General features: G+C 35.2%; 1 protein-coding gene across 1 annotated transcript in view; it reads left to right on the top strand.

Moving 5' to 3' along the window:
- Positions 1-12,664, top strand: part of Mcr (macroglobulin complement-related) — a 157,221-nt gene that overhangs the window by 115,907 nt on the left and 28,650 nt on the right. Inside the window, exons 3-10 of the mRNA XM_085943676.1 lie at positions 2,152-2,332; positions 2,816-2,984; positions 3,606-3,718; positions 3,846-3,986; positions 5,013-5,280; positions 6,527-6,747; positions 7,847-7,939; positions 9,786-10,010. Coding sequence (XP_085799802.1) covers positions 2,152-2,332; positions 2,816-2,984; positions 3,606-3,718; positions 3,846-3,986; positions 5,013-5,280; positions 6,527-6,747; positions 7,847-7,939; positions 9,786-10,010 — 1,411 coding nt within the window. The remainder of the gene's footprint in view (positions 1-2,151; positions 2,333-2,815; positions 2,985-3,605; positions 3,719-3,845; positions 3,987-5,012; positions 5,281-6,526; positions 6,748-7,846; positions 7,940-9,785; positions 10,011-12,664) is intronic.

The following is a 12,664-nucleotide window of genomic DNA, read 5'->3' as shown; positions in this document are numbered from 1 at the left end:
TTTATTTTTAATGCCACACAGGAAGAAAGGGTGAGTAATGATAAATTCAGATTGTAATGGAATTGCTTTAAATTTTTAAATGTATATTTTCTTGCTTATAATTTTACTTTAACAAAATTAGGATAATACATTTTTTTAATTATGAAGACACTTGTTTTATAACATTTTTTATGATATGAGTTTTACTAGCTCAAAGTGTTTACATTTTCATGTTTCATTAACTTTTTAATCAATAACATCAAGATCATTTAAAACAATTTTTATAAATGGCAGTTTTTGTTGTTCGCTGATGACTTCAAACTCTTCATGGAAGTTGGTATTGACATTAAATTAGAGTAGTAATCTTTTATCGTTTACTAAAGCATTATGAGTATTGTTTTCCAATATACGATGCTTGGCAGAGTTCTCTCGTGAAAATCATCTATAAAGGATCTTGGCATTACATTTCAAAGTAAACCATGGTTATCATTTGTAAAAAGGTACTACAAATGTTGGGCTTTGTCTTGCGTACTTTCCGGGTCTTTTCAGATGATACTCTATTAAAAATTCTTTATTCCTTGGATCGAAGTACGTCTATTGTTTCGGCACCACATCAGTTGAAGTACGGTCTTATAGTGGAGAGGATTCAAAAGAAATTCTTGAGACTCATTTAAATGGATATTATCCGTGGCTTTATCCAACTGATTTTTAGTTCTACTGACACACTAGTATTGTAGTCTAAAAGTCCGAATGGATCTACATTATTTGGCTACATAGTTTTTCCGACTTATACAAGAATAAATGCGAACTCAACTATTCTTGACCTGTGTGTCCTACTATCTTAGAAATTGGGAATTGTTTGTTCTCCCAAGGTGCAGAACTAACCTGCCAATGGTAATGCCAATTGGCCAGACATTAATTATGTTCAACCAAATCGTTTCGGATATTAATATATTCCACCTACTTCAGGATGAGTTTACTTCACTCATTCACCGCACTTCAATGTACTTCATAATTTTTGTATTTACTCTTTTTATAGTGTTTTTCTAATACTGCTTCTATGGCGTAAAACCCACTTAACGCAGCGAGTGGGGCGCTCGCGCAAAATTTCACAAGTGGCGCGTGAATCATCGAAAATACAACGTAATTGAATACGCCAGAGCACACTGGTTTTGACGAGCACTGTGCCCGCCCGCCCCATGATTCACCCGTTGTTTGGCTTCTCAGCGGGAGGAATTAACGAAAATACTACGTAGCCCATTGAAAACGGCAAGCAAAAGGGGCGCTCGCTGTTTTATTTTATCCGCTTCTGGACGCGTTGTCGATAGACGGGCGAGTAGGCATTATTTAATAACAGTGAACTCATTGTTTAGTTGCTGGGTGTCCGATTTCGCTGGTAGAATTATGTCATCGTGAATATGAATTACAAGCCGCCGAGAAATAATATAATATTTTTATTGCTTTGTTATGAGAGACGCTGATAATAATTATTATTTTGTGCTTCTCTTGTCCCTTATTACATAGGTGAAGGGTAATGCGCGGGTGGGAGGGGGCCTACATCGTCCTTAGCGCCCCGAGCGCTGCTTCTGGTGGGCTTCGTCACTATGTCTTTGTTTTTTTAACACGTTTCTTAATATTTTTTGTTTGGTTTTTCATATCATGTTGTGAAAATCTTGAATTTGTGATTTGTAATATAAATTAATTCTTAATCTCTGAAAAATACGAAATATTCTTAGTTTTATACTTTTTGCGGCATGAGGGCCCTTAACCTTTTTACTGCCGGTATGTGTATGTATGGTGGTACCTTGCATGCTGCGAATTTTATTGTAAAAATAAAAACATAAAATCAATTTAAGTTTCAAGTGGTAAAAACGAATTCTGTTTTAATTGTGAGTATGTGACGACATTCTCAATATATGTCATTGTGTGTTCAACATATTTGTATGTTTAAAATAATTGATTTACCCCCCCCCCCGTTTCCCGTTTAAAGCGGGACTTCCAAAGACGTCATTTTTGTATGAGCGGCGTTCCGTTCACGGCAAAGTTCGCATCTTAAGACGTCATTGGCAACCAATGACGTATAGAAACGGGTTTTATAGTTCATTGCAAAATTTTGACTTAGATCCATTGTAAATTACATTCTCAATCAATAATTTGCTTTCTATCTTTCAGAACCTACTTCATAGTAGCGTCTCAGATGGTCCGTCCCGGTCAGATATACAAAGTGTCGGTGAATATTCTTCGAGCTCGTCTCCGGATGAACGTCCGAGCTTCCATCTCCAACAACGGAGTGGAGCTCACCCATGTCAATCAAGAAGTCAAGCAAGGAATCCCGGAAACACTCAACATGAGGGTTAGTTTTTCAAAACCATTAAGATTATGAAATCTAAATTTTAATAACTATAGAGTCCATGATTATTAACAGTGACATCTTTTACTGCTAAATTAAAGGTTCTGGAAACTTTCAAGCTTTACACGTTAAATCCCCATCGTCTCATACGTGAAAGTGGGGCAACTCAATTGGGCGGCCATGTCACAAGGATGGAAGATACCCAGCCACCAAAGAAATTACTCTTCAACAGCCCAAAAGGGGGTCGGGAGACTAAGGCTGCGGTGGTTGGACACTGAACAAAGAGACAAAGTATTGCTAAGGCTAGGGTCCTGAAGCTTACGACTGACAGGAGAATGTGGACACATTTCCTTGAAGCACCTAAATACCAACATTGGGCAATGCCAATAGTGATGATTTATTAGTAGTTGGCGACCCATAAGTTGGAAACCAATGTATAATATAATGATTAATGGCATCTCTTCAATATATTTTACATCTTCTCAGGTGCCAGGTACATCTGTTCCCGGAGAGTACAAACTCCGGATTGAGGGTCTTTACGATGACCCTTTCGACGGGAAGGCGTTCCTCAATGAAACAATCCTCACTTTCTCCCGGAGGTTTATGACCATCTTCATTCAGATGGACAAGCCCGTCTACATGCAAGGACAGACTGGTAATACTTTTTTTATTTCTTGAGATTCGAGAATTCTCAAAATCAAGATTATTTGTTTTCCCTAGAATTCGAGATTAGGATTTCTCGATAATTCTCGAGATTCTTGAGAAATTAACGTTATTATGGAATTAGTTCTTTACGCAACTAAGCAACTTGTGTTATCTGAAAGTCAAATGAGAGACGAACCATAGCACCTTACGAAGGCTCAAAGCAACCATATGCTGAGCTACGAGAACAGCTATCTGAGGTGGACATTGTGTGTGCAGTGGAATAACATTAGGAGTAATGAGGAGATAAGAGAGCGGACCAAACAACTTCTCATTACGCTGAGAGTAAAGAAGAGACACTGGACCTATCTCAGCCACATGCTATAGATTCCTCAATAGAATTTCAACCTAACTTGCCTGTTCTTCAAGCCAACTGGATTCTGGATCTACCATCCAATGGCGGAGCAGCGGGATGCTGGCATGACCTGGGAAAATATAAGAAAACTACCAAGGATTCTTTTCGTCGACATGTGGTGTTCATAAGCTCCAACAGGAACAGGCATGGTTGAAGAAGAAGAATCATTACTCAAAAAATGTTTGAAAACTACTACAATTTTGTATCATTATGTTTCAGTGCGCTTCAGAACTATCCCCATCAACACTGAACTGAAAGCCTTTAACAATGCAGTTGATGTTTATATCCTGGATCCCCGGAGACATATCATGAAGAGATGGCTCTCCAGACAGGTAATATTCCGATTCCTTTCAATAATGATATTCCTCTACTGTGTGGGCGAGTACTTTCTGATATGTTATTGCTAATATATGTCTATATCTGATTACAACAAATTTTTTTCTTGGTGTTATTTTCCAGTCGAATTTGGGTACCGTAAGTTTGGAGTACATGCTGGCTGATCAGCCTGTCTACGGAGAATGGATCATTCAGGTGTTTGCCCTCGGTCAAATAGAAGAATCCACTTTCCTTGTGGAAGAATACTACCAGACAAGATATGAGGTAAACGTATTTAATATTCTTTTCATCTATATTTCCCGTCATCCATGTGATGGATCTCCATTTTGTGGGCGTTTACTATAGTATTATGCACATAACATATCCTTGGATGGCGTACATTATAGGTCAGGCTTGTCCAACCTGTGGCCCTAAACAGCTGGCAATTGACAACAAACAAATAAAATAAATAACACAACTGACATTCGATATAGCTTAAATTGCGTATTGTTCATGTTATCACTGTTCAGCAGAGTGTACATTTGTGAGCAACTATTTTCGAGGATGAATCGCACAAAGAGTAAAATTAGAACAAAATTTCTCTGCTATTTGTGTATACATAGTATGTGTGCAGTCCATTTTCATTTTAGTCAGTGGTGTAGTGCTAAATAAAATAGTATCTGGTCGTAGTTTCCACACATTCAAATTCCTTCCACCCCATTCTCCACTTTTTCTAAAGCACATGTTTTGATATTCCGACAAATATATATTGAACACTTCGTAACAGTTATAACAACAATTATTATTGACAAAAAAATCTAAAGATCAATACATTCTCCCATAATCTCTTAGGAATTGAACTGACTACATAATCGCTTTCTTTGTATTTTTACATCCAGTTTTCTGGTTCTCGATTGTTTTCAAGTAAAAATTACATCCACATAATTTTCATTATTCATGTGACTCAAAAATATCGGGTGTATGACTGATTTTAGTAAATACATTAAATTCCTGGATTTACATTTTTATTTTCTACAAGGTAAGTCTGAAATATTCAAAATTCAATTAAACACATGCCAATCATTAAAATTAATTGCAGATGTGCATTTCTGTTTTACGCAATGCGATCAGTGGGTTATCTTTTAGCCAATTCGAGGTGGTTATTGTTTGTCATTCTCCGTTCTGGTTCGAATGTTAAGGTCACTAGCTGACATTTTTCTTATTATTGTAAATTCAAACAGCGGATGATTTTTCTTGGTATATCTATAGAAGTTTTATCCCGTTTGCTCACTTCACCAATTTTGATTCCAGGTAAACGTGACAATGCCAGCGTTCTTCTTCACCACGGATCCGTACATCTACGGCCGAATCATGGCCAATTACACGTCGGGAGCCCCCGTCCGCGGTAATCTCACCCTCAAGGCCACCATCAGGCCCATCCCGCAGTACAGACCAGAGTACTTCTACCAACAGGATGAGTACAATACCCAGGGAATTAATAATCCAAATCAATTCGGATCCGGAACAAATCCAACATCACAGTACGAGAGAGAACAATTTGCCAAAACGAATGCCAAAAGTGAGTTATTATATTACCATGTTAAAACATAATACGGACTAACAAACTTATTTTTACAGTGAATGATTGATAGCCAATTTAGAGGTGGGAAAACTGGTCAATTTTGAAGACTAAGTATACTTACTACCAGTATAAAAAAATAATTAGTATCAAAACTTGTTCCAAAATACTTACTAGTATTTGGGATATTATAAAGAGCGTTTGGCGTGCAAAGCTGTGTCAGTGCTTTTTAGAAGCCATTTTTACACAAATTGTTTATATAATTATTATCCATTGACACAATCACGCATAAAATTTGAATTCAATTTATAAGTTCCAATTATAACACTAAAAAATCGAGAAACTCAACGTGACGAAACCAGATAGACGCATAAATACTTATCAGTCTCTTACTCAACTAGAACTAAAACTAACTCCATATTATTACTATAAAATGAACTTGTCACCATTTCTGTCCTTCACTATACCAACTTTACAACTGGGGAGAAAGGAAGACAATGACAGTTGAATATATCACGGCTCGACATTTACGTGTATTACGCTATCTCGCTTGCGCACATTTAATGTCAATACCAACTAGCGAGTCACGGCGATGATCTCATCGCATGCGATCGAACAAGTTTATTGGGCCACACGTACTGAGTATGGGTAGTAGCATGCCGAGACTTGCGTAGACAAACTGGTGACTGTATTTCTAACTCACCTCTAATAGCCATCATTGGTGAAGGATGAAGGTAGGCTGTTAAGATCCGACATAAATAGTACACACTAAACTTTGTCAGTAATACATGCATTGACATTTATATCAACATAATATTGTCTTAAGCTGAGTTGAGGCTTTCGAGACGAGGCTGTATATACGGATGTTCAAAATTCTCGATACTAACCAGGTGACAAATGTTGACATTCTCAAATGAATGGGAGAGAACCGAAAAGTTCTGCGTAATATTAAAACCTGAAAACTACAGTACTTTAGCCACATTATGAGTGGAGAAAAATACAACATTCCCCAAATTTGTTATCCTAGAAAAGATCTATGGTAAACTTATCAGAAGATGACACCGCATTTCGTGGCTAAAGAACCTCTGTAATTATTATGAGTGCAGATCCATCAAACTCTTCAAGATAGCAGATGATAGAGCATAGATCGCCCTGATGGAGACCGACTTCTCTTAGGGGGTAGCACAATAAAAAAAAAGAATTGTCTTAGACTTGTTTTGTATGTATTATTTTTTTTTTTTTCTAGATCAATTCATTAGGAACCAATTTTACCCGGGTGCGAACCCTAATCAGTTCCCCAATCAGCAGAACCAACTGAACCCAAACCCGTTGAACAACATTCCGCTGGATCACAAAGGAAACCCCATCTTCAACCCCGGATCGCCCGTTCCGAGCTCCAATAACATTCTCAATCAACCGGGATACTATTACGATTACGCGAGAGTGGTCGAGAGACATTTTAACTTTGTAAGTATTATGTCATAATTACTCTTCATCTCGGTAGAATTCCAATGCTCCAAAGTACTGGGATGCTTTCACATTTTAACGCTTACTCAAAATCAGTGACGTAGATGGTATTTTATAAGCATTTTTGCATTTTCACATCACCACATCCATCAAAAACGATTCAACTACTTTGTAAAAAATATTGAATAACATTCCATGATCTCCTGTGTATCAAAATGTTGTTATTATTTCAATAGCATCGTATCGTCACTGTTCTGGCAGAAGACACTAATTCGAAAAAATGACATATTGAGTTAGTTATGCCAAAATGTTCCTTATTTCAAACTTTACCGTCTGGAAACCTTCTTAATAAATAAACAGTCTTTATTTTAAAGTCATCCTTTTTACGATTACTTAATAAACTCACATGATAGACCATTTCAAACATTTTAACAACTTCAAAGTCAAATTACTCAAAACTAGTATTCTCCAGTTAGTGTGTTCTGCCAGAACAGAGACGATATAATTTAAACAATGTGAATATTTGATGTTGTGACCATACCAAAGGTCGGTTCGATACAAATAAAATAATTTTAAACTGTTTATGTGCACTTCGAAAGAATTTATTAAACTGCATTTTAATGATAAATAGGTATAACCATTAAATACAATTTAAAAAATCAGATTTTCAACTAACGCAACCGATTTTTTAATTATATTTATTTTGATACAATCAATTATTATTATTAAAACACTTTAAAACGTAAATTATCAAAAAATTGTATTAAATTTCATCTTTCATATTTTGACACTGTCTAGAGTTAGATGCTTCCAGTAAATCCACACTAGCACAGCACTCCCAATTAAATCTATACTAAATGATAATAAAAATAAATAAACGAAACTACGCCACTGTTGTGTGCAAAGAGCGAAGCAAATAATGGATTACACCATCTCTTTCTGTCATTACGTTCTAATCATGAGCTAATGATTTTGGGATTAGTTATCTTAAATCCTTCTGAGGGTGGGGTGGGGTGGGGTTATAGCGATAATCAAAACTTTGTGTCGAAACCAAAGTAGCCAGTCAATTAACAAATTAACATTAATTCCTTATTTTTAGGATGAAGAGTATCCATTCTGGATGACCAAACCAGATCCTTACAACACATACGAGTATGGCGGAAACAATGACTTGCTGCCCTTCTTGAGATTCGTAAGTCACGTCTTATTGTTTTATTTTTAATCCACGATAGAATCCCTAATATCCAGACTAATTTAGAAAGGAGATTGCCCGAATAACAATTAATCAGAACAATTGGAAAAAAAATCCAATCTAGGTATTACTTCTGGAATATTTTTTTTTCAAAGCAATGTTTAATAATGTCACCTCTAAAATTCTAATTGATTAAATTTAAGTAATTTTTTGTGACCCGGGTTTCGCCTTTCGGCAACTTCAGTCACCATGCACACGCACCAATGGCAAATGCACACTGTCACAATAGAATTTTATTTTTTTATTAATTTTTTCAAGAAATTAGTTTCTTAATTTCAAAGTTGGTAACCTCCATATTCTGCAATTTTGAGGTGATTTCAAAAAACCGTCAAGCACATTTAGGATTGGTAACAGAATAAAATGTTCTTAACGTCATTAAAATTAGTAAAAATATATGTATTATAATTATAGTTGTCCATAAAATAAAAACAACTATCAATCTCCGATTTAATTCTATTTAACTCACAAACAGACCTGGATTTGATATTTTATGAATATACATACGGTAGCAAAATACTTCAAGAATCAAGATCAAGAAAAATATCAATAAAGTAAAAATGGAGTTTACTGACTTTGAAACATGCCTTTTTCTTATAGCTATTGTGACACCCCTGTATGGTCCCCATTGGGGGATGTCTTTGTGTATCTTGAGAGGCCCGAATCGGTATCGAAGCCAACAAATAGTAACGGCTGATTGCGAAAATAATTAAATAATGTTTAATATCTGTCTAATAAATATCTGACCGGCAACATTGTCAAAAAAAATACGAATGGCAACCCCGCATTTGTGCACGGCTCGCAAGTGTGACGGTTTTTTTTTTTGCGGCAGAAGCTTCTTTGACAGCACGCAGAAAACACTGTTCGCTCGCGCTCGCATATTTCGTCATCCAAAAAAATAAATTATATAAAATGTAGTAATCTAGTATATATTAACACCAAATAAACTCGCCGTTTCTGATCACAATTCCGGTGTGTAATTATCTACCTCCAAACCCTAAAATGCAGACGATAAACCAGATACTAAAAATAAAAGTGACAGTTTGCTATTCACTTACCAAAATGGAGGGGAATGATACTATATAAAAACGGTGATCATAGTGAATTTAGATTTAAATCCATTGTCTTATATCATTGCATGCAATGACATTATTAATGGACGACGCACTCAGTACAGTAGCTAGCAAGTAAATTCACCCATAGTGACATTCGCATGTGCATAGATAGACGTCACGCAATATCCATTATGCGATATCACGCATCGGGAATTTATAGCAATATCACCTTTATTGTAACGGCGTTAGAACAGTGTTTCTAGTATCAATGTTCGTTTGAGCGAACCATTCGGCAGACCCGACAAAAAGTTTCGGGAATTTATAGCAATATCACCTTTATTGTAATGGCATTGGAACAGATTATGCCATTCGGCAGGCCCGACAAAAAAAGTGAGTCATTTTTTTTTCCAGATGCTTCGTCCACATTAATGTCATTGATTGCATGTTAGTATACTATAGTTTGGTCATTTTAACATCAATGTCATCGCACCAAAAGCAATGAATCGCGTGACGTGTAGCTGCGTCAATTTTACCGTACGTAACAATATCTTGTGACACACCGGTTGGAAAATTCTTCTCCAGTGGTCACCATTCATAGCAAGGTATCGGAAAACTGTTCCTAGGATACACCTAGTACAATTTTGAAAGGCGCTTCACGTTTGTTGCATCACAGAATATGAAGAAATGAAAAACAAAATCCTATTTTAACTAACTCTCCGATTAAAAATTTCCAGTTCAACGGCACATACGAGTTCCGTTACCCGATGCACGAGATCGAGCAATTCGTACCGTCTCTCGATGGAATGGAAGTCATCATCACGGCTACAGTCGGTGAGAGATTCTTGGATGAGGTCATCGAAGGCTACTCAGTGGCTAGGATCTTCAACTCTTCAATCAACGTGGCTTTCCTCGGAGGCACTCCGCAGGTGTTCAAGCCATCCATGCCTGTTGATTGCTATGTAAGTATTCTTTTACATATTTTTACAATAACTGGTAAGGTCCTATGCATAGTCATACATTGTAAATATGTAGGGTTATGTCTTAAATAGCCGATTTTCTGTCTACAAATAATATAATACAACGCATAATGACTTAAAACAAGTAGGGGAGCAAGGGGGAATTGGAGCCTACTAAGGAAATTGTTGAAAAAAACTTACAAAATGTTCTAATCGTTTATTATTAAGACTTGAAATGAGTCCTTTGGTTACATAGTAATAATATTCCTGCAATTTCCACTCAAAAATTCTATAACTAAGGTACAAAAAAAATGTTTTCCCAAAAAACACATTTGGCTCCAATTACCCCACATGTAGGGTAATGAGAGCCAAAAATTTACCAAATATGTAATGGGAGCTTCATATTTTAATATGCTTACAAACACTTATACACATTATAACAGACACAGGTACAATAAAATGTAAAATATTTAATAATGTAATTCAACAAAAATATGCTCTAGTACTAAAAATATCAAAAGAATCAACACGTCATGTTATGGAACTAAGCAAAAAACACAAATATAATCTTTCTGGTTTCGGAGGTCAACCAGCCTTGAAAGTCGTCAGCTTTCTATTTCTGGGCATCTGGAAAAATTAAAATCTTGTCTGCTAGTAAAAGGGGTGTGAAATTTATATAGGGGTAATGGGAGCCACCTAGGGAATGGGACGATTTGGCACCGCGAACTGGCCTCCGCCGATTGGCCTCCGGTAATTGGCCGCCGGTACAATCGGACGCCGGCCCAATTGGACGCCGACCCAATTCGACGCCGACCCAATTGGCCTCCGGGAGTATTGGACGCCGCACAGTTGAATTAAATGCGCAAAGGAATAGACGTACGTTACGATTTGTTGGAGTAAATAAGCAAGTCAGTTTAATATGCTTCTATCTTCTCAGTAGTTGTATCTTATACATTTCGCGCTTGACACATTTTTAATATAGATTGAGAATTATTATGCCTTATGATGTTTATTAAAAGAAAATAAATCTTCCTTCGCTAAAACTTAAAGATGTGCATAATCAATTAATTACAATTAATTAATTTACTTATTTATATTTACAACAAATATTAAAAATAATGTTAGATGTTAGAATGAAAATAACATTATATTTCAGCGTTTTATCGACTTAATATTATAATAAAGCTTAAACATGTATATTATTATGCATAAATGCGTATTTTAAGATAGTATGAAATTACAAACAAAATATTAAGGGGGGACATGCTCGTCGAAGGTCAAAATTGAGTTTTTATTGTATTTTCAAACCATGATCCTGGACACTCCTTAAACGTTGTAGATAATCTATTTATATAATTTTGAAGCCTTATTATTCTGTATAGTTATTTTAAACATTTGATGACTGTATAAAGTATTTTTGTTACATAAAATAGTATTCTTTTAAACCTCTCGCTCTAATGTTTTAGAATATAGTCATATTTCGGTACATAACTGTGCAGTGGTGTTAAGATTTTTTACATTTATTAATTTTTAAACGCATTTATAAAACCATTAGCATAATTTATTATGAGATAATTTTTGTAAAATATTCACGAAAAAAAATTATATTGATAATCTCTGTGATCCCAAATTTGACAAGAATTAGGCATTTTATTATTCAAAAAATCGGCAAGATTAACACATTTGAAGATGATTCTAAAGGTATTTATTATAAGCTATGTCCTTGACCATTCAAGTGTGATAAACATCTTATGAATAATGATTGCTTTATAATAATTATTGACCTAAGAATAAGGTAGTGTTTTTTTGAAATACGCTATTTCTTTTGTCATTCCCCAGTAGTTAAGCTACAACATACGGCCGTAGCCATAAATTGACAAACTATAATTGAAGTAGGGAGTAAAATGATATTAACGCGCGTGTTTGAACATGTACCGTTTAAAAAAAAATAAAAAAAAATTCGGTTAGGTACATGTTCAAACACGCGCGTCAATATCATTTTACTCCCTACTTTAATTATAGTTTGTCAATTTATGGCTACGGCCGTATGTTGTAGCTTAACCACTGGGGAATGACAAAAGAAATGGCGTATTTCAAAAAAACACTACCTTATTCTTAGGTCAATAATTATTATAAAGCAATCATTATTCATAAGATGTTTATCACACTTGAATGGTCAAGGACATAGCTTATAATAAATATCTTTAGAATTATCTTCAAATGTGTTAATCTTGCCAATTTTTTGAATAATAAAATGCCTAATTCTTGTCAAATTTGGGATCACAGAGATTATCAATACAATTTTTTATCGTGAATATTTTACAAAAAGTATCTCGTAATAAATTATGCTAATGGTTTTATAAATGCGTTTAAAAATTAATAAATGTAAAAAATTTTAACACCACTGCACAGTTATGTACCGAAATATGACTATATTCTAAAACATTAGAGCGAGAGGTTTAAAAGAATACTATTTTATGTAACAAAAATACTTTATGCAGTCATCAAATGTTTAAAATAACTATAAAGGATAATAAGGCTTCAAAATTATATAAATAGATTATCTACAACGTTTAAGGAGTGTCCAGGATCATGGTTTGAAAATACAATAAAAACTCAATTTTGACCTTCGACGAGCATGTCCCCCCTTAAGTAAG

This window comes from Rhyacophila brunnea, unplaced genomic scaffold (assembly GCF_057557595.1).
Source record: "Rhyacophila brunnea isolate RB1 unplaced genomic scaffold, BYU_Rbru_1.0 scaffold_16, whole genome shotgun sequence".
Taxonomy (NCBI): domain Eukaryota; kingdom Metazoa; phylum Arthropoda; class Insecta; order Trichoptera; family Rhyacophilidae; genus Rhyacophila; species Rhyacophila brunnea.
This window is presented reverse-complemented; position numbering and strand designations above follow the sequence as displayed.